We start from the raw sequence: 20473 nt of genomic DNA, 5'->3' as shown, positions 1-20473 counted from the left end.
GAGTGTACAAGAGAGTAGAACTGGGACAAGAGAGATCACAGATGATAATTATGTAACATGTATCCATGCATCATAGTAGACTCTGTTACCTGGATCTAGAGGTTCCACTGTATAATTTTGACTCTGTAAGTTGATGTTAGGATCAAACAGAAGCACTTCCTCTGAGTTCAAGAGTGTTAAATGAACAACAGTCATTCCATGGTGCTTGATAACAGTTTTTTGAAGAGTTTGTTGTAGAAAACCGTCCAAAAGTGTAAAAATGCACCAAAAAATGACCAAATAAATTGTTTATTCACCGCTTTGTCACCTTTATTTGCGATTTCTTATTTGCTGGAATCTATATTTAGTTAAATAAAACCACTGGTATGCTTCTTAAATATAGTTGTATCCACATGTATCCTCCTTGTACAACACAAAATCGGCTATTTTGTAAAATGGCCGCCATTTTGGCTCTGGGAAGAATCTGGAATGTCCCTATATCCAAAAATCTTTGTAAGATACTGCCCTAGCAGTGTGCCAAATTTCATGCTTGTATCACTAAAGGCACATTTTTTTCACATATCTGCCGGACTAATGTGCGTTGTGTGTTAGCTCTCATACGAGTCTCGACAAGGTATACAAAAAACAAGAAAAAAAAGTGGTCTGGTCTTCTTGGAAGATCCTTGACACCAGGTTACACTGCTTGCTATCTTAGAGTGTGGTCGCTGTCTCCGCAGTAGCTTCTGCACGAGAAATAAATTGAGCAAGTAGCTTGCACGTTTCATCTGAACGACAACTGATTCGGTTGTATTCAATGCATGTGTAAATTTACAAAACTGCCTGTTCTTGCCTTTTTGAAATCCTCGTTTGATTTACTGCACTGTATTTACAATTTTAAAACAAGAACAGCACACAGTTCCACGTTCAAGTCAAAGTACAATTTCAATTCACATCGAGCCAGCTTGCAACCCAGCTGTCCGTGCAGAACAGGCTTTCAGCCACATGTTCAATTTCACGGTTTTCTGACCGATTGACCATGGAGGTCTCACCATTGAAGCCTCCACCTATGAGCATTTTTTTGGCCACGCAGGCATTTCATAAATAGAATAGTTTCAGAAAAGCTTTTCAACAACATCCAGAGCTGCGATTTCGCTTTCACCAAGATCAACGAAGGACATAGTGGGTAAAAAGTGATGTATCCATTTCTTATTACTTCTGCTTTTCACCAAAAGATTTTATTATAAACTGTACTTCATGTTGGCCTGTTTAGTGTTCCCATCTGAAGTGATGGCTGAGAGTGTTGGGGTGATTCATGTTGAAATCATCTCTACTGTGTTGGTGTGTCCATTTGTATTTTGCCCTTGTAATGTAATTCCTCCCCCCCCTCCAATCAACGTCCCAAAGCGGTTATTGGGGTCAAACCAAAAAAAAAACTTTGCCATACAATTTAAACCCTTGTAATACGTGTATCGAATACTAAAAGGAGCAGCGTCAGTGCGTCCATCTTGCTTTAATCTAATGGCTTCCTGCTGTCATAGAATCATAAAAATGATACTGTTGCAAAGCAAATGAACCATTTACTGGGTTGGAAGCACGTATGTAATTGATTTACTTGGAACAAAAATTTGTTTCCGTTTAATCACAAAAATGCCTTTTTCGAAAGCTTTCTGAGAGGGAAGAGGACGAAGAAGCAGGATTTGGAGCTTAATGTCGCGGTTTCAACGATGCCATTTTTACTATTGTAAAACAGCAGGGACCCTTTAGAATAAAGAATGATGAACGTGGAAGCAGCACACAGGCAACAACAACCAAAGCCACGCCGACAGCAACAACAACATATTATAAAAGATCCTTTTTCATGTTTCACTTCATTTGTTATTCTCACTGAGATTCACAGGTCGATAAACAATGTGTTTGTGAAGGGCAGCATCCTGTCCTTTCAACACTATCAGCGAAGCAATGGGTAGGCCTGGCTCGTCATCCTACTACAGTAAATAAGGCATTTCTCTGTATGTTTGCGTACGTCTGAAAATCACAGAAAAAACATAAAACATGGCTGGGCCGATATCCACCAAATTTTGCATACGTGTTGGTAGTACCAAGGGTCATGTCACGGGAACAAATAAACCTCCCCTCCACGCCCCCCAATTTCACCTGTATACGTGCCACAGTGCAAATGGTTTACTCACCCCTGCTGCAGACAGGGGGGATTATTACTTATTAGCCATGGCACAAAATATATTTGCCTCACTATCGTCCCTAGGCTGCCCACAAAGGGAGCAGATGTTTCTGGTACATAAAACTAAGCAAGACGGTCATGTGTGTGATGTTCTGCATTCATTGAGCTGAGTCGAGTTATATTCTCTCCACTCGTTGAGCTTTCCAGAGGGTTGCGCCATCTTGAAGGAAGCGATGGAAAAGTTCACCAAAAACATCGATTTGTAGGAAGGGTCCATTGAAAGTGTTGTGACTAATTAGCCAATGTATGACAGCGATGACTCCATTGAGTTAATGTAACGTGGCATGTACCGTATTCTTGGGCTTACAAGTCGATGTGGAGTACAAGTCGAATTGGCTAATTTACCCATTTTTGTTTCCTTCATTCATGGACAAGTCGATTTAGAATACAAGATGAAACAAAATCAACTACGGTGGTTCACAAAACCTCAGTCGGAACAATAGACGTGTTAATTTGTCCTCGACTGTCACAACAGTAATCGCAGCCAACAGTACTTCCAGCATCATGAGTATTAATGAGCCGTTTTGCGCATATTCTTTCAATTACTGATTACTTTGTAGCCGTGATTACCCTTTTTGGTTTTCTTGGTAGCCTGCCATGTACGCTTCGCTTTTCGCCAATCCTGAACACATTTCACATATTGATTGGATAATATCGCATATGTCAATGAGAGGATTCATGTTGAATTACTCACCCAATCGGCAAACATTCCAGAGGATTATTTATGCACAGTGCAGTGTACAACAATTTAAAGTTGAAATTTTTAAGTACTTTTGTTCTTCTCAACACAAGATTAGTGTTTGTACAAATATTCATATTTCCCCGGCGCTACGAACGTGCCATCTCGCAGTACCTCAGTGATGACTTGTCTGATCAGGATTAACCACGTGGCTGTTTGATTGCCCAATTGGAGATTCCTCGATTCCGGATTCACTGCGCAGCCGTTTCATAGCTCAAATGGAGGTTCCTCGATTCCAGAATCAGCAAGCGGCTCACCCAAAAGCCTGATCAAGGTGAGGGGACAGCCATATTGCTCTGGGCTTACCTTATTTTTGCTCTTAAAGCCTACAAATTATTTGAGCAGTCTATCCAAGACACAAACAAGCATCTGAGACACGTCTGAGATGTCAAGGCACAAGACACAAGGCACGTCTGAGACACGAGATCCACCCTGTAACCCTTCTACCCCACATCCGCACATTTCCGTCCCAACAAGCAATCTCGGCCCTACATTTTGGTGAGTACCACTGTAACTGTTCATTTAATTGTGCATTTGTGTATTTAATTTGTGTTCTTCATTTATTTAATATTTGTCTCTAATATGTAGCTTGGTGCGTTAAAGTTACGCTAGGTGATCGAAAATCTGCCCTGGGAACGCATCCGCCATTACAACGATACGTCTATGGGAATAACTCGTCTGCTCAACTTTGTTTTGCTTAATGTCGCACTTTCTAAGAATGCATCCATGACCTCAAGTAGAAACTTGCTGTAGTGCTTTAAATGAACAATTACAGGTATCCCCCACTTAACAAAGGTTCACAGAGTGAAGGTTCCCTCTAACGAATGGGCTATTCATCGCTTAACGAAGGTCTTCATTCGTGACAATGAAGGAGCCGTCACAGTGTCATGGTGATTGTGAAATGTCACTTCAGTGGGGATGATAAGTCCATCCATTTTTTTCACTGATTAACTTTTCAATGGGGTGATTAACTTTTCAGAAGGCTTGCAAATATTTAACTTTTCAGAATGAAAAGGTTTAAAAAAAAAAAACAACCATCTCCTCCACCACCTTCCGCTGCCGCCTGCCTTCTTGTACGGAAACTTGGACTCAAGATCGTTTTGGTAAGTGTTACAACTAGGTTAACTTTATTATAATTATGTTGCCGTCTCATTATTAGGTAAATAATAACATTATGTCACTAAAACTATCGTTATACCAAGCATATGGCTTTGCTTCCAGACTGAAATATTACGGATAGGAAATGAGTGCAATTCTCCCAAAGGAAATAAAGGAAAAGGAGCTCCCTCATAACGAAGGTTTGCATAACGAGGGGTTAAAAAGGTACTTAACTCCTTCATTAAGTGGGGGATACCTGTGTACAATTTTTTTTTTCATTTATGCAATTCAATGTCATAAACTACAGATAAGTCGATTCTGAGTACAAGTCGCGGCTGCGACTTTCGGGGAAAAAAGTATCAACTTATACGCTTAAAAATACGGCGCGCGAATGTGATAAGTTACTTCATTGTGTGAAGAAAAATGAAAGTTCGATGTAAAAGATGTAAAAATTAAAAACCACCACATGTACAAGATGTTCCTTCTAATAAGTGCTCTTCCCAGGAGGGGGATGAAAAAAATATGCGCCCAAGGTATTTTATTTTCGAAAATGCGGAACATTGATGTCCGCCCATGTCCTTGTAATTAATGCAAAAGTGCAATGATGTCGACGAATTGCTTTGTCCAACATGCAATTTAGATACAAGCTCCGCCATGAGCCTCAGGTAAACGTAACCAAATGAAGATGATAAGAACCGCAGGTGACCTATAAGATTCACAGATAAAACAAGCTTAGCAAATCCACAGCTGAACTCGTCTTGTTCCCCCACTCCCCCAACCCAACCCCTGCCATAATTATGAGGTCATCTAATTTAATGATGTAAGCAAGGGGAAAGCACAGAGGGAATGGAAAAGGAATTAATGAGACAGAAGGGGTGATTGGTGGCAAAGTTGTGATTTTTTTTTTCTCAGTAACATGGAGACGATTCCTTTTCATGACATCGTTTTCAATTTAGCCATTCTGAAAGCAGGAGGTCAGGGATTAAACAACAAAGAAATTTTCATGAACGATAGATCCATGTTGAATTGGCTTTTGAGATGCATGGGTTTATGTTTATATATATATATATATATATATATATATATATATATATATATATATATATATATATATATATATATATATATATATATATATATATATATGGAACTCTCACACCTCACAGTTTAAAACGAAGCTGAACAAAATTGAAGATGAGTCGTGCATTTGCGTTATCTCGATTCTTGACTGGCAAAATAATTTTCTTCATAAGAAAATATTTTCTTGATATAAGAAAAGTTTTCTTAAAACATGAAAACCATTAAAATAAATAAATAAATCCTTGCAGTGAGAAAAAAATGTTCTCATGGTTTTCTTGTTTCAAGAAAACATTTTAAAAAAGGATTTTCTTATAAGAAAAAAGAAAGATTTTTGGCAGTGTTACGATGCAGTATTCTCATCCAACAACTGCCAAAAAAAAAAGCCGATGAGTGGTTAAAAAAAAAAAAAAATAAAGTACAAAGCAGAAAAACTAAGGGCAAACAGGTACAAATCCAGGTGTATACACTTACAACATGAGAAGCTTTACTTCCCTGAGTGAGGACTCCTGCTTACAGCCAGGAATTAGTAACCCTTTGTCCCTCATCAACAATGAGTAATTGAACCTCACTCACCCTATACAATTCGCTTTTAGTCACGCCAAAGCACTTTTCAGCTCCTCATAATGGCAGAATAATTAATTAAAAGGTATCCTTCACCCTTTCACCTTGACAACTGTGTCAGGGTGAAAGGATGAAAGATACCTCTTAATTAATTAAATTTTTTGCTGAGTGCAGAAAATTAGGGGTGTGGATAGCAGCCACCAGTAGAACCATTGGAGTTATGCCATCAGTTTTATCACAAGAGATTAAAGTGCTGAATTCAAAAAATAATAATAAAGCATGCACCTTATGGAGTTTAATTTATCACAAAGTGGACAATTCAATACTGTATCGTGTATCACGAAACAAAAACTGTCTAGTCTGAGTTACACTCTCAGCCAAGATAGAAACTGCATGCAGAGCGATACAGCAATGCGAGCGTCATCCATTGGGTGGACGTTAAGACGGAGGACCCGTCTGCCAGCACCGGCCATTGGTGGACATTAAACATTCCATGATGTCTTTCATGAAGAGTCGGTGAGATATCACCAGCACTCTGAACAAATTCCAAATTCCTGCCTGGACTGACTGACTGATGCGAAGGCAACGGAAAACCATACAATATAACCCTTGTCAAGAGTACTTTGGCAACATTGATGCTCTTGCTCAGAGTATGGCGCGTTGGAGATCGTCACATAACACGCACACACCCCTCCCCCCTATCTCAGCTCCCTCGTTTTACTCTTTTGCTCTTATGACCACAGATTGAACGAAAAAAACAGTTAAATAGACCGCGGATCATCTACGTGCCCCCCAAGCTGTTTACAGGCAAGTGAAGGGCACAGACGATAAAAGCCATAACAGAATCAACTATTTCCTCAACAACACAAACTTCAAACGGCAGTATGGTGATCTGTTATGCATTCTTTGCCTTCACATTCTTCCTTCCCTGTAAGTTTGTTGCGGCCTGACACGTAGGCGAGTCAGAACGGCCTAACACAAGCTGCATGACCTCGCCAGGGCCATTCGAGGCAAAACCATATCATGAGCCACACAGTAATGTTTCATAAGATGTAAAATACTTACAGTCAAAACAGCTGCAATGGGAATGGCTGCATTCAGGAATACTAAAAAAGGGACAAATGTTAGAGAGAGGGAGAGAGAGAGAGAGAGAGAGAGAGAGAGAGAGAGAGAGAGAGAGAGAGAGAGAGAGAGAGAGAGAGAGAGAGAGAGAGAGAGAGAGAGAGAGAGAGAGAGAGAGAGAGAGAGAGAGAGAGAGACAATTAGTGTTATACATACAAACACAATGAACAGATGATGAAAAGGTGACATTATTGAGAAAGACAGATAGGGCAAAAGTGATCGTTACTTCGCTACGGTGGATTTGGCCCCAAGTGAAGACTCCTCTTGTTCAGCTGTCAAAGTGAACGGCTTTTGGATGTCCTTGTGCAGCACAGCTTAGCCAAAGTAGCAAGAACACGTATGTAAAATGTGCAAGCATATACCATCACAAAATTTACTCTGCTCACAGTAAATAACTTTGGTAATGACCGATAAGCCTCTTTGAAATTGACCTTTTCAACTCTCAGTGTTGGCGTCCTAATTGTGTTCATCATGATGAACATGATGTAATTTCTCCAAACATATCTCTGCAGTATTCCTCAAAATGACCTTGCATCTGTGTCGCATGAGCTGCCATGATAAACGAGGGACGTTTTAGCCATTGCTGCATTCAATTTTACCATCTAGCCAGTGTCATGAGAGGTGACTGCCGACCAGACTGTTATTCAGATGGTAAACTACCTGAAGAAAGAGATCAATTACAAAGTCAACCAATAAAAAGAGCAATCAGAGATTGCAGATCCTCGCAAGGACTTGTCTTGTGTGGTGTTTGTGTAGTTTTGTGTGGTGTTTCTGTACTGGTGCGTAACATAATTAACTGGAAGGGCACTCGGTCGAGCACATACCTCCACCATGTAATACCTGATCCACGAGAACATATCGGGCCCATGGCATTTTTTAAAAATCATGCTCTACAGTACTATATCGGTTTTGGCCCGATCTCTCAATGGTGAAGAATCACTGTAAATTTAATGATTCTCAGATCCAGATCCGGACTCGGGTCTTCACCAAAATCGAATCAATTTGTCCTTACCACACACCCAACCTGGACACCAAGTTTCGTCCGAATCCAACAACTTTTTGAGATATCCTGCACACAAACAAACAAACAAGTAGTCAGAGACCGGTACTTATGAAATCGTCAACTTGACCTCTGACCTTGTCTAATAAAAGCTGTCTTTAGAGAAGGTAGTGACGCAAACCATAAGTGTCTACAATGATTCTGTACCAAACCATCAAAAATCGTAACGTCGACCGAAGCAAAAATCTCCATTTCTCCACGCAATTATTTAATATTATTTTATCAAAGTCACAAAACCGTAATATTCAGCCATCCACCAACAATCTTTACATAATCCGACGGCTCAGCGAGTGAGGCATGCGACGATAACCTTTATTGGGATAAAAAAATGACTTTTAAACACCATCTTTATCGAAAACACCGTTAGCGCGCACACGCAAAACCTTTACGTGACTCAACGACGTGTCTGCTCGAACGCACTGCACCACGTGACGAGCCGTGACGCGGCGAGTGAAATATTTTTTATACAATCTTAAAACGTCTCCAAAACATCCGATTTTTACCAGAATTTCGACAACCGAGTGGTAAGCGTCCTAAGCGATCAAAAAACCGAAGACAAAATTAAAATCGAAGTTAAAACGAACTCGTAACGTCGACCGAAGCAAAAATACTCCATTTCTCCGCATGAATTTACGGAATTATGTTTGACTTCACTGTGACAAATCTAATGTTTGACCTCACTTTGACCTTGACCTTTGACCGATTTTTACCAAAATCTAATCAGCGCAAGCCATCACCCTCCTGAATCACGTGGTGTAATTTGACATTGGTAGCTTCTTCCGTTCTCGAGTTATCATGTTTTGGATGTTTGACCTCACTGTGACCTTGACCTTTGACCGATTTTGACCAAAATCTAATCAGCGCGAGCCATCACCCTCCTGAATCACGTGGTGTAATTTGACATTGATAGCTTCTTCCGTTCTCGAGTTATCATGCCTCCAAACAAACACACACACAAACAAACAAACACAGAAACAGAGGACGGAAGTCATCAATATACTTACATAATCTAAAGATTTCATAAGTAACAAGCAGTCATAGACTGGTACTTACGAAATCATCAACTTGACCTCTCACCTTGTCTAATAAAAGCTGTCTCTGGAGAAGGTAGCGACGCAAACCAGAAGTTTCTACGATGATTCTGTACCAAACCATCAAAAATCATAACATCGACCAAAGCAAAAATCTCCATTTCTCCACGCAATTATTTAATATTATTTTACCAAAGTCACAAAACCGTAATATTCGGACATCCACCAACAATCTTTACATAATCCGACGGCTTAGCGAGTCAGGCATGCGACGATAACCTTTATTGGGATAAAAAAAAAGACTTTTGAACACCATCTTTATTGAAAACACCGTCAGCGCACACACGGAAAACCTTGAAGTGACTCAACCATGCCTCTGCTCGAGCGCGCTGCACCACATGACGAGCCGTGACGCGGCGAGTGAAATATTTTTTATACAATCTTAAAACGTCTCCAAAACATCCGATTTTTCCAGGAATTTCGACAACCGAGTGTGAAGCGTCCGAAGCGATCGCAAAAACTGAAGACAAAATTAAAATCGAAGTTAAAACGAACTCGTAACATCGACCGAAGCAAAAATACTCCATTTCTCCACATTAATTTACGGAATTATGTTTGACCTCACTGTGACCTTGACCTTTGACCGATTTTGACCAAAATCTAATCAGCGCTCGCCATCACCCTCCTGAATCACGTGGTGTAATTTGACACTGGTAGTTTCTTCCGTTCTCGAGTTATCGTGCCTACAAACAAACACACAAACACACACACACACACACACACACACACACACACACACACACACACACACACACACACACACACACACACACACACACACACACACACACGTAGTCAAAGACTGGTACTTACGAAATCGTCAACTTGACCTCTGACCTTGTCAAATAAAAGCTGTGTCTTGAGAAGGTAGCGACGCAAACCAGAAGTTTCTACGATGATTCTGTACCAATCCATCAAAAATCGAATGTTTGACCTCACTGTGACCTTGATCTTTGACCGATTTTGACCAAAATCTAAGCAGCGCTAGCCATCACCCTCCTGAATCACGTGGTGTTATTTGACATTGGTAGCTTCTTCCGTTCTCGAGTTATCGTGCCAACAAACAAACAAACACACACAAACAAACACACAAACAGATGACGGAAGTGATCAATAAACTTACGAATTCTTTATATTTCGTAAGTAACAAGCAGTCATAGACTGGTACTTACGAAATCATCAACTTGACCTCTGACCTTGTCTAATAAAAGCTGTCTCTAGAGAAGGTGGCGACACAAACCAGAAGTTTCTATGATGATTCTGTACCAAACCATCAAAAATCGTAACGTCGACCGAAGCAAAAATCTCCATTTCTCCACGCAATTATTTAATATTATTTTACCAAAGTCACAAAACCGTAATATTCGGCCATCCACCAACAATCTTTACATAATCCGACGGATTTTTGCATGCGACGTCGCTTTTGCATGCGACGGGTCAGGCATGCGATGATAACCTTTATTGGGATAAAAAATGACTTTTAAAGACCATCTTTATCGAAAACACCATCAGCGCGCACATGCAAAACCTTTACGTGACTCAACGAACACACACACAAACAAACACACAAACAGAAGACGGAAGTCATCAATATACTTACGAAATCTAAAGATTTCGTAAGTAACAAGGACTGAAAGCGGTGAAAACATAACCTCCTTCACCTTCAGGTAATAAGAGACATTAGTAAAACTACCATTTTATAACTGCTGGTGGTGATGACTGGGTACCAAGGCATCCTGCTTTGATCAGACACTTGACCTTTACCCATGATGTTTATTGTTCTTCAATGGGATTAATAGAAATTCAATTCAAATCAAATGGAAGACCAAATCGGTACAGCCCCGCATTGGAGTAATCAGAAGGAACCCAAACAAGGAAAAAGCAAAGATTAAGTCATCAGAAGGAACCTGAATAGGATTCACATTTCAGCTGCTACTTCTCTACCCTCAAACCCATCCAGGCACAGCCAAGTGAGTATTATTCAAAAAAAAAAATTTTTTGTAAAATAACCCAGATCTAAAATATGAAATGATTCTGGCTGCCAGACCGATGAAGTTCATGTATGTGTCCAATCAAGTCTAAATTGAAAACATGTATTCCCCGTCACTACGAGATCATTGATGTGAAGTTTCATGTTGATTGATTAAGCCTTGTGACTGTGCATAAAGGTAAGAGATAAGCCTGGGAATAAAAAATCCCTTGAAGCCCCTCAAAGCTGCAGAATCAGCTCGAACCAATGAGAGGCTGAGCGGTGAGCCAATGAGCACACGGCCACACACGGTCGCAACGTAATAAAAGCCGACGGGTGGAGAGTGTAACAGAATTACAGAAAGGAGAGAGAGAACGGTACATGAGAGAGGAAAGCAGGTACTCGAGAGAACGCTCCAGGCAGAGAGCTGAAGATGGCTCATAAAAGCACGCGTATGCCTCAAAGAGGTACTAAAGAGTTCTTCAAACACCTTACCCCGCACGGTGTTTAAGCATATATTTCAATTGAAATAAAACAATGATTTTAAAGATCGTATATATAAAAAAAATATTCTCGTAGTTTAGTGATGTTTAATCACTTACACACCACTTTATATAACATGTCCAAGTACTACAAAACTGGAGGTTTTTGGAATCAATAAGAAGGTGACTTGTGTTCGAGAGTGTTTGAGTGTATAATTAAATTTAAATAGAATAAAGATATTAAAGGTTGTAAAATATTTTTTTAATAATTCCGGAAGTTTACCAGCGTTGACGCAGTAGCTATTACACCACCTTATATAGCATGTTACATGAGTTATTCGTGCCTGTTGTTTGTGTTCCTTGTGACATCCCTAAAAACAGTAAGTTTCCTGTTTGGAATAATTTTCAAGTTTGTTTGATGTCCAGACAGGCAGAGAGAGTGAAATAATTATCTCACTCTTCTCCGCGCATGTGCGATCAGGACAAATTCAGAGCCAAAGTCCTGCAACATTACAGGTTTGTTTTACAATTAATGTTCCGATCCGTGTTCAAAATATAACAATGAAAAGAAATGAAATTATTCCTCAACCTCAAGTTGTTCCTCCGTAATTCGTTACTTATGCCATCTTCAATGTAAGAGTACGTCATTTTGTAATACTCTGATTAACAGCTGTCAGGATCATGTGTACAGGGAGAGCCTATCAACGCAGAAACCCTGTGTGTATCTTCTTCCCCTTCAACCCCATGTTACTTAATTTCCACCCCCCCCCACCGCCTCCCACCACGTGCTCTCTGTGCAATGGCGCCAAGGAAGAGGGGTGGGTGACGCGCGGTGTTAGGATGTCCGATGCTGCATGCCCAGGGACCATGATGTAACGGACAGTGCGTCCAATGAAAGACCAGTGGTTACAACAAGCATGAGGTTAATAAAAGCTGCCGCCAGAGCGTTCCACATCAGTTCCTTTTGGGGAGTCAGTGGGAGCTGAATGAAGTCAAGTGAGCTGCGAGAAAGAGTGGAAGGCAGTCATGAGGCCAGTCGCTTATTGGAGTTGGAGTTGGTGAGCCGCAGTGCCAGTGATGGTGCCAGCCGCTGAACGAGCGCAGCATGACTGTCGACACGAGTCGCAGAGCCACATCAGCATGCTCACACTGTTCCTTTCAGTGCCCGAGGGAAGCCTCCCGCAATCTCTACCTCCCCATCTGTCTATTTTTTCCTTGTCTCGTGTTATTCCTGTACAAGTCTGGTGTGTTCAAGATTAAGTTAAAATAAACATTGAGTTTCTGTCAAAAGCAAGCAGTTCTGTCATGCATCGTGTCTGTCCTTTCTTCACCTAATTATTTACTCTATTATGTTCCCCACACTATTATTACCTCCACCCACCAAAGGTGGAAGGAGGTTATGTTTTCCACCTGTCTGTTTGTGTGCAGGATATCTTAAAAAGTTGTGCACAGACTCGGATTAAATTTGGTGGGCAGGTTGGGTGCGTGGCAAGGACAAATTAATTAGATTTTGGTGAACATCCGGATCCCGATCAGACTACTAGAATATTTAAAGTGATTCGGCACCATTGAGAGATTTGGATAAAACATATACTCGTATATAGCATGATATCTCAAAAAGTTAGGGACGGATTTGGACGAAACTTGGTGGATGAGTTGGTTAAGTGACAAGAACAAGCTGATTAAATTTTGGTTCAGGTCCAAATCCTGATCCGACCTATCAGTGGGATACAAAACTTAAACGAATCAGCCTGGTGGAGGTATGTGCTCTACCGAGTGCCCTTCCAGTTATTAAATTACCTTTTGTTGAGCAATATCAGTGTGGTTTTGGACTAACAATCAGGCTATACAGTGTGATGGAATTATCAAATGGGGAAATGCAACTCAGTTAATTGGAAAACTTCCGCACAACGGCTTACCACATGTGCACAGAATGCATATGCTCAGTATCCGAGGAGTTAATCTCCAGCGAGATCTGTTTGGTCCTTTGGGGAAAGGCCAGGTCTGCTGCAATAGTCACTCATTCACATCAACCTATTTTATATATTGCAGGATGAAGGCCTTCTTCAATGTACATTGAGGGTATTGGCAGAGTTGCCACTTTTTTGGGATACAAAGTCGAGGCTTGTGGAGGAGCAAGAATATATCATGCATCAGGATGTAACAGAACAAAAGGAACAGCATAAAGAGAGAGGGGAAACACACCAGCAGTGGGATTGAGGGACAAAATGTCGGGAGATTTGGACAAATAAGGGATGTGGCAAAGAATGAAGGATAGACGACGACACACGGGGTGGACCGAGTGAAGACAGAAGCAAACTCTCACGAAGGAAAGACTGGAAATTTGGAAAAAGATGGGCTCGGGAAGTGTTAATGGGGGTAGAAGAGATTATAGTTTTGGATGGGGGATGATCTCAGAGAGTGGTGAACAAGTGTCTTGAATACTTGGAGGGAAGAAAGATTGAAGAGAATGCGGAAGTTGGTTCCAGAGGTGGGGCAAAAAGAGGAATGATTGGTCTAACGAATGGACGTGAGCAGCGATTCTGAATTTTGGGGAGTTTAACCAGAAAGAGCAGGGAGCTGGTGGACCGCGTGCACCCTGCATAAACCTGGGAGTCAGGGGTGGTAGAGGACAAGACAAAGAGAGAGCAGAGGGTGCAAGACTGGAAGGGTGATGGTAGAAGACAGAGAGACCACTGACCTGTCTGTGCTGTGAAAGAGATCGGCCAATAGACTCAGCTTCATCATGGGAGGTTCCAAAGATCTTGAAGGCCTTGGTTTCCTTGGCATCAATATGAGGAAGGTGTGAGGCAGGGGTGCCAGCCCAGAGGGGAGAGCAATACCCCCATCAAACTGAGGATGAAGGCCTTGTTGGTGGGTAAGAGTTCAGTTGTGCGAAGAAGGACTTTGCATGATGGAGGATACCCAGTCAGTGAATGGCTTTGAATGGCAACTAATAAATGTGGTTTGTCCAAGAAAGATCATAGCTCATTGTGATAGCCAAAAGTTTGAGTGATTGAACTTCTTCAAAAGCATTGTTAAGAAAGTGGATGGGAGGGTTTGCCAGACGGTCCTTTCAGAGAGAAATCGTGAGAGTGTGAGATTTGCCGGGATAAAAAGACATATTCCATGTGTTAGACCAGCTTGTGATTCTATGAAGGTCTGAAGAAAGGGAAGAGGCAGCTGCCTGCCTATCTGAAAGATGAGGGATGTCATGGAAGAGGGTGGAGTCATCAGAAAATAGATAAAGAGGATTTTCTAGAGAGTCATAGAGATCGTGTATGAAGATTAGGAACAGGACGGGACCCAGAATACTGCCTCGTGGCACCATTCTTGACAGGGAGAGGAGATGAGAGGATTCCATCGAGTAGAGGAAGTCAGTAAGCCATGGCTGAAGTTGGCCTTGGATGCCAAAGGCAGAGAGATTGGAGAGCAACACGGGGTGCCAGACTGTTGCGAAAGCTGAAGATATGTCAAGAGAGATGGTCCTGATCTCATCTGACAATGAGGGCCTCCATCCATTTTTGAAAGGGTAAGAGCAGCGTGTTCGAGGTAGAGAGACCTGGTCTGAATCTGAATTGATGACCTGAGGTGAGGCCGTTCGAAAAAAGGAATGATTTCATATCAACTACAATTTTGGATTTCATAACCTTGTTGATGATTGGTCGTAAAATAATTGGTCTGTTGTTGAGGTGATCCGTTTTTGCAACTTTTTTATGCAATGCAGTGATGTTGGCCGATTTCCAAGCAGATGGAAGAGGACTATTATACGTTTCGTTGAGCCCATGATGGAGTGGCGACTGGTTCAGGATTGGTTCTGGTGTTGAAACGTTTTCTGTATTGTTGTGAATGGCCGAAAGCTCTGTCAAGAGTGTGTACCACCACCACTATTACAACTGAACTGGTGAAAAAGCTCGAGATCAGATAGTTCACAGAGAGTATGCCTTCAGCTCAGCACTTCGGTTACACTATGCATTCACTTTTGAGCTAAATCGATGATTTACATTGGAATTCATCCACAACTACTGTGGTGGCCCCACGAGTCATTGCAAATGAGATTAACCATTTCCGGTTGAGGGATAGAACATGAATAATACAGAATTTTCATTTCACAGGGACAGGAGCTTTGTAGAAGCCATGAAGCCCCCCCCCACCCTCTATGTTTTAGGGATACAACAGATCATGGTAATGTTAATGACCAAATATAATGATCAAGGACAGTTAAATGGCATCAGGAGAAAAAACAGGAAATGGATTTTGACCCAAGGAAATGGATGGTATTGACCCAACAGCCAATGCCCCAAAGCACGATGATCTTGTCAGTGGTACTTGCATCATTACCTATGCCATGTTGGCACTGATGTGTAATCTTCACAATGTGTGTACAACTATTGTTAGTTTGGACAAAAAGTAAAATGATTGAATTATTTGGAAGTGTGAGCATCAGAGTAGACGTCGATATTCCGTACTTGAGAGCGCTGTGTATAATGCAAAGGTCTTTAGGCTCTTCAACTCCTTGTTCCTCATTTTCTCAATGTTTGCACAGAAGATGTTCTCCCAGGCATAGAGTTTCAGCAGCTTTATGCCTTTGAGCATCTCACTGGTCTTCATAAGGCGTTCGTTTGAGTGTTCCTGTACAGAGTGCCAACAATACATATATGTGATGCAACAGGCAAAGAGCAAGGTGCGATGCGAATACATTATGGATGTTGTACCCACCAGGGTGCACTTCTGCACCTCGGCGAGCTTGGTAGCTATGAGGTACTGCGCCGGCGCCAGCACCGCAATGACCGTGGCTCCAATGAGTGCGCTATTCCCAAGCTGGCAGTAAAGTAAAATTACACCCATGATGATCTGTAAGAGAAACAACAGGAACAAATACAATCACTGCTTATTAGTCCCTTACCGGTTTCACCGGAGGGGACTATAGGTTTGCTCTCCGTCTGTCTGTCACACCTGTGATTTTTCAGACTTTTTTCCCCATACCTTTAACATATTCAACTGAAACTTGGTACATGACTCTTATGATAAGCTACAGAAAAAGTTCGAGTTTCAGATCATTTCGTCAATTTTTCACCGAGTTGTGCTCTTTTTGGATTTAGAAAATAAAACATATTACAAATGGGTCAGTTTTCAGCTGCCTTGACTCCACCGCCTGCTTTACACCCAATTCCACCCCAATAAAAATCATGCGCCACGCAAATCGGCAGGCCTGGGTGTTAGTCCATGGCCCAGTGCAATTGGAATGATCCCAGATATATAACCATGATGTATTTTATATGCACATAATACGTACGCATGTTTTGGCTTCATGTATGTACGTCCAAATAAGGGGATGTTTTAACTGGTGCGAAAAGTCTGGCTTAAACTGAAATTACGCACAAAAACCAAAAATTGCACAAAAACCAAAAATTGCACATTTAAGAAGAGTTATTTTAAATCTTTGAGGTCTGGTTTGTTCCAATAAGAAAGACATCCTGAATCTGGAAGTTGAGGATGTGAAATAGAAAACACAGGCGGATGCAGCATGTCTGTCGTGACATTGAAGGCTTTGATAGCAAAGGCAGACGAGAAATCTCAAGAATTTCTTCACCTCGATCCGGAACTACACTTTGACAGCACTTTGAGAGAGCCAAAAGTTCAAACAACAACTTGAACAACCAAATCAAGACAATTCAAACAACCACCACCTATTCTTAGAGCAAACTTAAATTTTCAACCAAAATTCAACAACCTCAATGAAATATATGATTTGGCCTTTGTAACTGACTGACTGACCGATTCTATCACCCTTCGGATGATCAGCGGTGAATGGTTCATTGTCAGGGTTTCGACCCTTTCATCTCAGAACATCTCCAAGCGATGGCTCCACAAGATTAAATAAACCATGTCCAAAGTCCATTCAATCAGGCAGTTCAACCTTATCAATACTCTGTTTCTGTTAGATATTTACCTTAATCATTCAAGGGTATTTTATATTACTATACATACAGGATGTCCACAAATTAAATTTCCAAATTCAAAGCATAATAAAGCAAAAATTAAATGGGATATCACGATGCGGTTTTCTGCATGTGAAAGAACATTTCTCATGGTTTTGTTGACTTTTTCGTTTCAAGGTGGTCTCCTGTGACAAGTCACATTTACTGCAAATGGCGTCCCCACAAGAAAAAGCATCGTGTGTTGCCTGATGTACTGAAACCAAATCAGCTACACAGGTTCAATGAGGCTTCAGAATCACCTTTGGAAGGCAGCCACATTCAAGAAAAACGATTTGTGAGTGGCACAAAAAGTTTGTAGAGACCAGTATCATCCTGCAGAGGAAGGGGGCAGGCCGGCCAAGCACAAATGGTGAGGACGTTGAACACATTAATCATCTGTGAGTCGTTCAAGAGCAGTGTTGCACACGCAACTGTACACTTACAACATTCAGCTGGCGCAGACACTCAAGCCAGATGACTGCAAACAACGCATGGCATTTGCAGTGGACATTTTGCAATGCTTAGATGAAGACGACCGATTCCGATGGCATGTGCTCTTCTCAAACGAGTCAACTTTCCACGTTTTGGGGAAGCTTAACAGATAAAAGATCATGATTTGAGGCTCTGAGCATCTCGATGAGGTCTAAGAACTTGAGTGCAACAGCCAAAAAGTTAATGTGTAGTGTGGCCTAATGCTTGACCAAGTCATTGGGCCATTCTACTTTGCTAAAGCCACTATCAACTCCACAAATTTTCTGGATATGTTGGAGAACTTTGTACTCCCACAACTGGCAGACTTGCCTGGAGGAATCAGGGGGTGGTGGCCAGGCAACCAAGTGAGGACAGTTTAAGAAAGGGCAAGTGTTGAGAAGTTAATACATTGGTGCAGAAAACTAACTATGCTGCCATGGCAAGCAAGATGGAGAAGCCAGTTAGGAGGAGGTTTCTGAGAAATGGAAATGTCGACTCACCCACTCACCTTACTGCCAAATACCATTGTTTTGTTTTTTTACCTCCAATTTCCCTGCCTACTGATCCTTGATCTGTGAGGTTATACTACAAATGCCTCCATTACTCCAAGTCCACCATGTGGTCCTGCTCATATTTCTGCTCGCATTCAAGAAGGGTCACACTGCTCTGTTTTTCATCCTAATTAACTTTAGAATATTGCAAAGTGAAGCAGGATCAGATGATGGAGTCTCAGTGTCCCACCACCCAGCATGTCACACTCCAAACAGGAGTTTAAAAAGCATAAACATGAGCTTGTAGGAGGAGCGATTTCAAAACAACACAATGCTGAAGGCAAGACAGCAGGTTTAAAATGTGCATTTTCAGCAACTTTTCTGACTCTGGAAAATCATCTTTATCTCTTTGCTGATGACTTCACCCTCTGCAGTGACATCCCTCATCCTTCAGGTTGGCAAGCAGCAACCTCTTCCCTTTCTTCAGACCTTGATAGAATCATGAGCTGGTTCAACACCTGGAATATCTCTTTCAATCCTGACAAATCTCACACTCTCACTATCTCTCTCTGAAAAGACCATGAAGCGAACCCTCCCATCTATTTCCTTAACAATGCTCCTAAACAAGTAGAGTCACTAAAAATGTTGGGCCTCACCATCAGCCATGATCTTTCTTGAACAAACCCCATATCTAAGTTGGCCTACAAAGCCAATCGACGACTGGACATCCTCTATTGTGCAAAGTCCTTCCTTGGCACATCTGAACTTTTATCGACCTACAAGGCCTTCATCCGCAGCTTGATGGAGTACTACTCTCTCTCCTCTGGTCTGGTGCCCTTGCCACATGCCTTGTCCAGCTTGATGCCATGAAAACCAAGACCTTCAAAATCAATGGAATCTGGATGGTCTCTCCATCTTCTCTGGGCCCATTACTTTCAGAAGATAAGTGGGTGGTGTCTGTTTTCTTCCTCCTCATTTCTGGTCTTGCACCCTCTGCCCTCTCTGTGTCCTGTCTCCTCCTCTCCCTCCCCCCCGCCCTCGTGGATGCACATCAGTGTAACCCTTCTTGGTAAAACTTCCAAAAATCACCAGAATCACTGCTTACCTCCACTCATTCATTCCTCTTTCCCACCCTCTCCCCCCACTTTTGTAATCATCTTCCTCAGTCTTTTCAATCTCAATCTTCCCACCAGTGCTTCAATCAGGACAGCTGTTTACCACCATCTCAGGCTGTTTTCAATTTACAACCTTGATATTTAATACCCCCCACCCCATTAACCCTCTCCACGCCACCTCTTTCGGGTTTTCAGTTTTCCCTTCCACTTCTGTCATTAAGAGTTTGCAGCCAGCTGTGTCCACCTTCTTCACCTACTCTGTCTTCCCGTTGCTCTCATTATTCCCTACGTCCCTTATTTCTCCAAGTCTCTCTCTATTTTGTCCCAAAACACTGCTGTTAGTGTGTCCCTTTTCCCTTCTCTTTCTACTTTTATTTTTACATCTGCCACCAAAGGTGGAAGCGGGTAATGTTTTCACCCGTTTGTCTGTTTGCTTCTCTGTTTGTTTGTGTGCATGATATCTCAAAAAGTTATGGACGGATTCGGATGAAATTTGGTTGGCAGGTTGGGTGGAACTCCGACAAGGAAGAATTGATTCAAATTTGGTGAAGATCTAAATCCAGATCCGGATCCAGGTGGAAGTATGTGCTCTACCGAGTGCCCATCTAGTTCGTTCTGTTACGTCCTCGTCCGTTCTGCCTCCACGAGCCTCAACACTGGATACAATTTATTTATTTATTATCTTGCACACATCTCTCCTTTATGCCTTCCTGCCAAGCTAAAAATAATTATTTGTTTGTACATCTTTATCGATTTCCCATCCTGTACAACCAAAATAGCTAAAATAAGCAAGGGCCTTACCTGGACAGGCATAGCCCAAAGGTTTGGGCAGAGGAAGAAAAACCACATGAGTTGGTTTGTATCTATGGCCACAAGGTTGCAGATCTGGCCAACAGTCATTTCTCCCATTGACATATTTGACATGGACAACTGTAGTATCTTATTGTAGATTGTGGTCTGCAAGTACACAAGGCCATGATGACTATAACAATAAT

General features: G+C 41.7%; 1 protein-coding gene across 5 annotated transcripts in view; it reads right to left on the bottom strand.

Annotated features, from left to right (window-relative positions):
- LOC147025782 (ATP-binding cassette sub-family C member 9-like) overlaps window positions 1-20473 on the bottom strand; it is a 175192-nt gene that overhangs the window by 104976 nt on the left and 49743 nt on the right. For 4 of the 5 annotated variants that reach the window (XM_085880567.1, XM_085880568.1, XM_085880569.1 and 1 more), the window contains exons 9-13: window positions 20280-20435; window positions 16140-16274; window positions 15890-16052; window positions 7831-7887; window positions 6762-6802 (exon numbers count right to left, since the gene is read on the bottom strand). In XM_085880567.1, the coding sequence (XP_085736693.1) occupies window positions 6762-6802; window positions 7831-7887; window positions 15890-16052; window positions 16140-16274; window positions 20280-20435 (552 nt within the window). The remainder of the gene's footprint in view (window positions 1-6761; window positions 6803-7830; window positions 7888-15889; window positions 16053-16139; window positions 16275-20279; window positions 20436-20473) is intronic. The other variant, XM_085880572.1, reaches the window with a different exon arrangement.

Source organism: Eptatretus burgeri, chromosome 5 (genome assembly GCF_056783735.1).
Source record: "Eptatretus burgeri isolate ZD-2024b chromosome 5, Ebu_testis_v1, whole genome shotgun sequence".
NCBI classification, from domain to species: Eukaryota; Metazoa; Chordata; class Myxini; order Myxiniformes; family Myxinidae; genus Eptatretus; species Eptatretus burgeri.
This window is presented reverse-complemented; position numbering and strand designations above follow the sequence as displayed.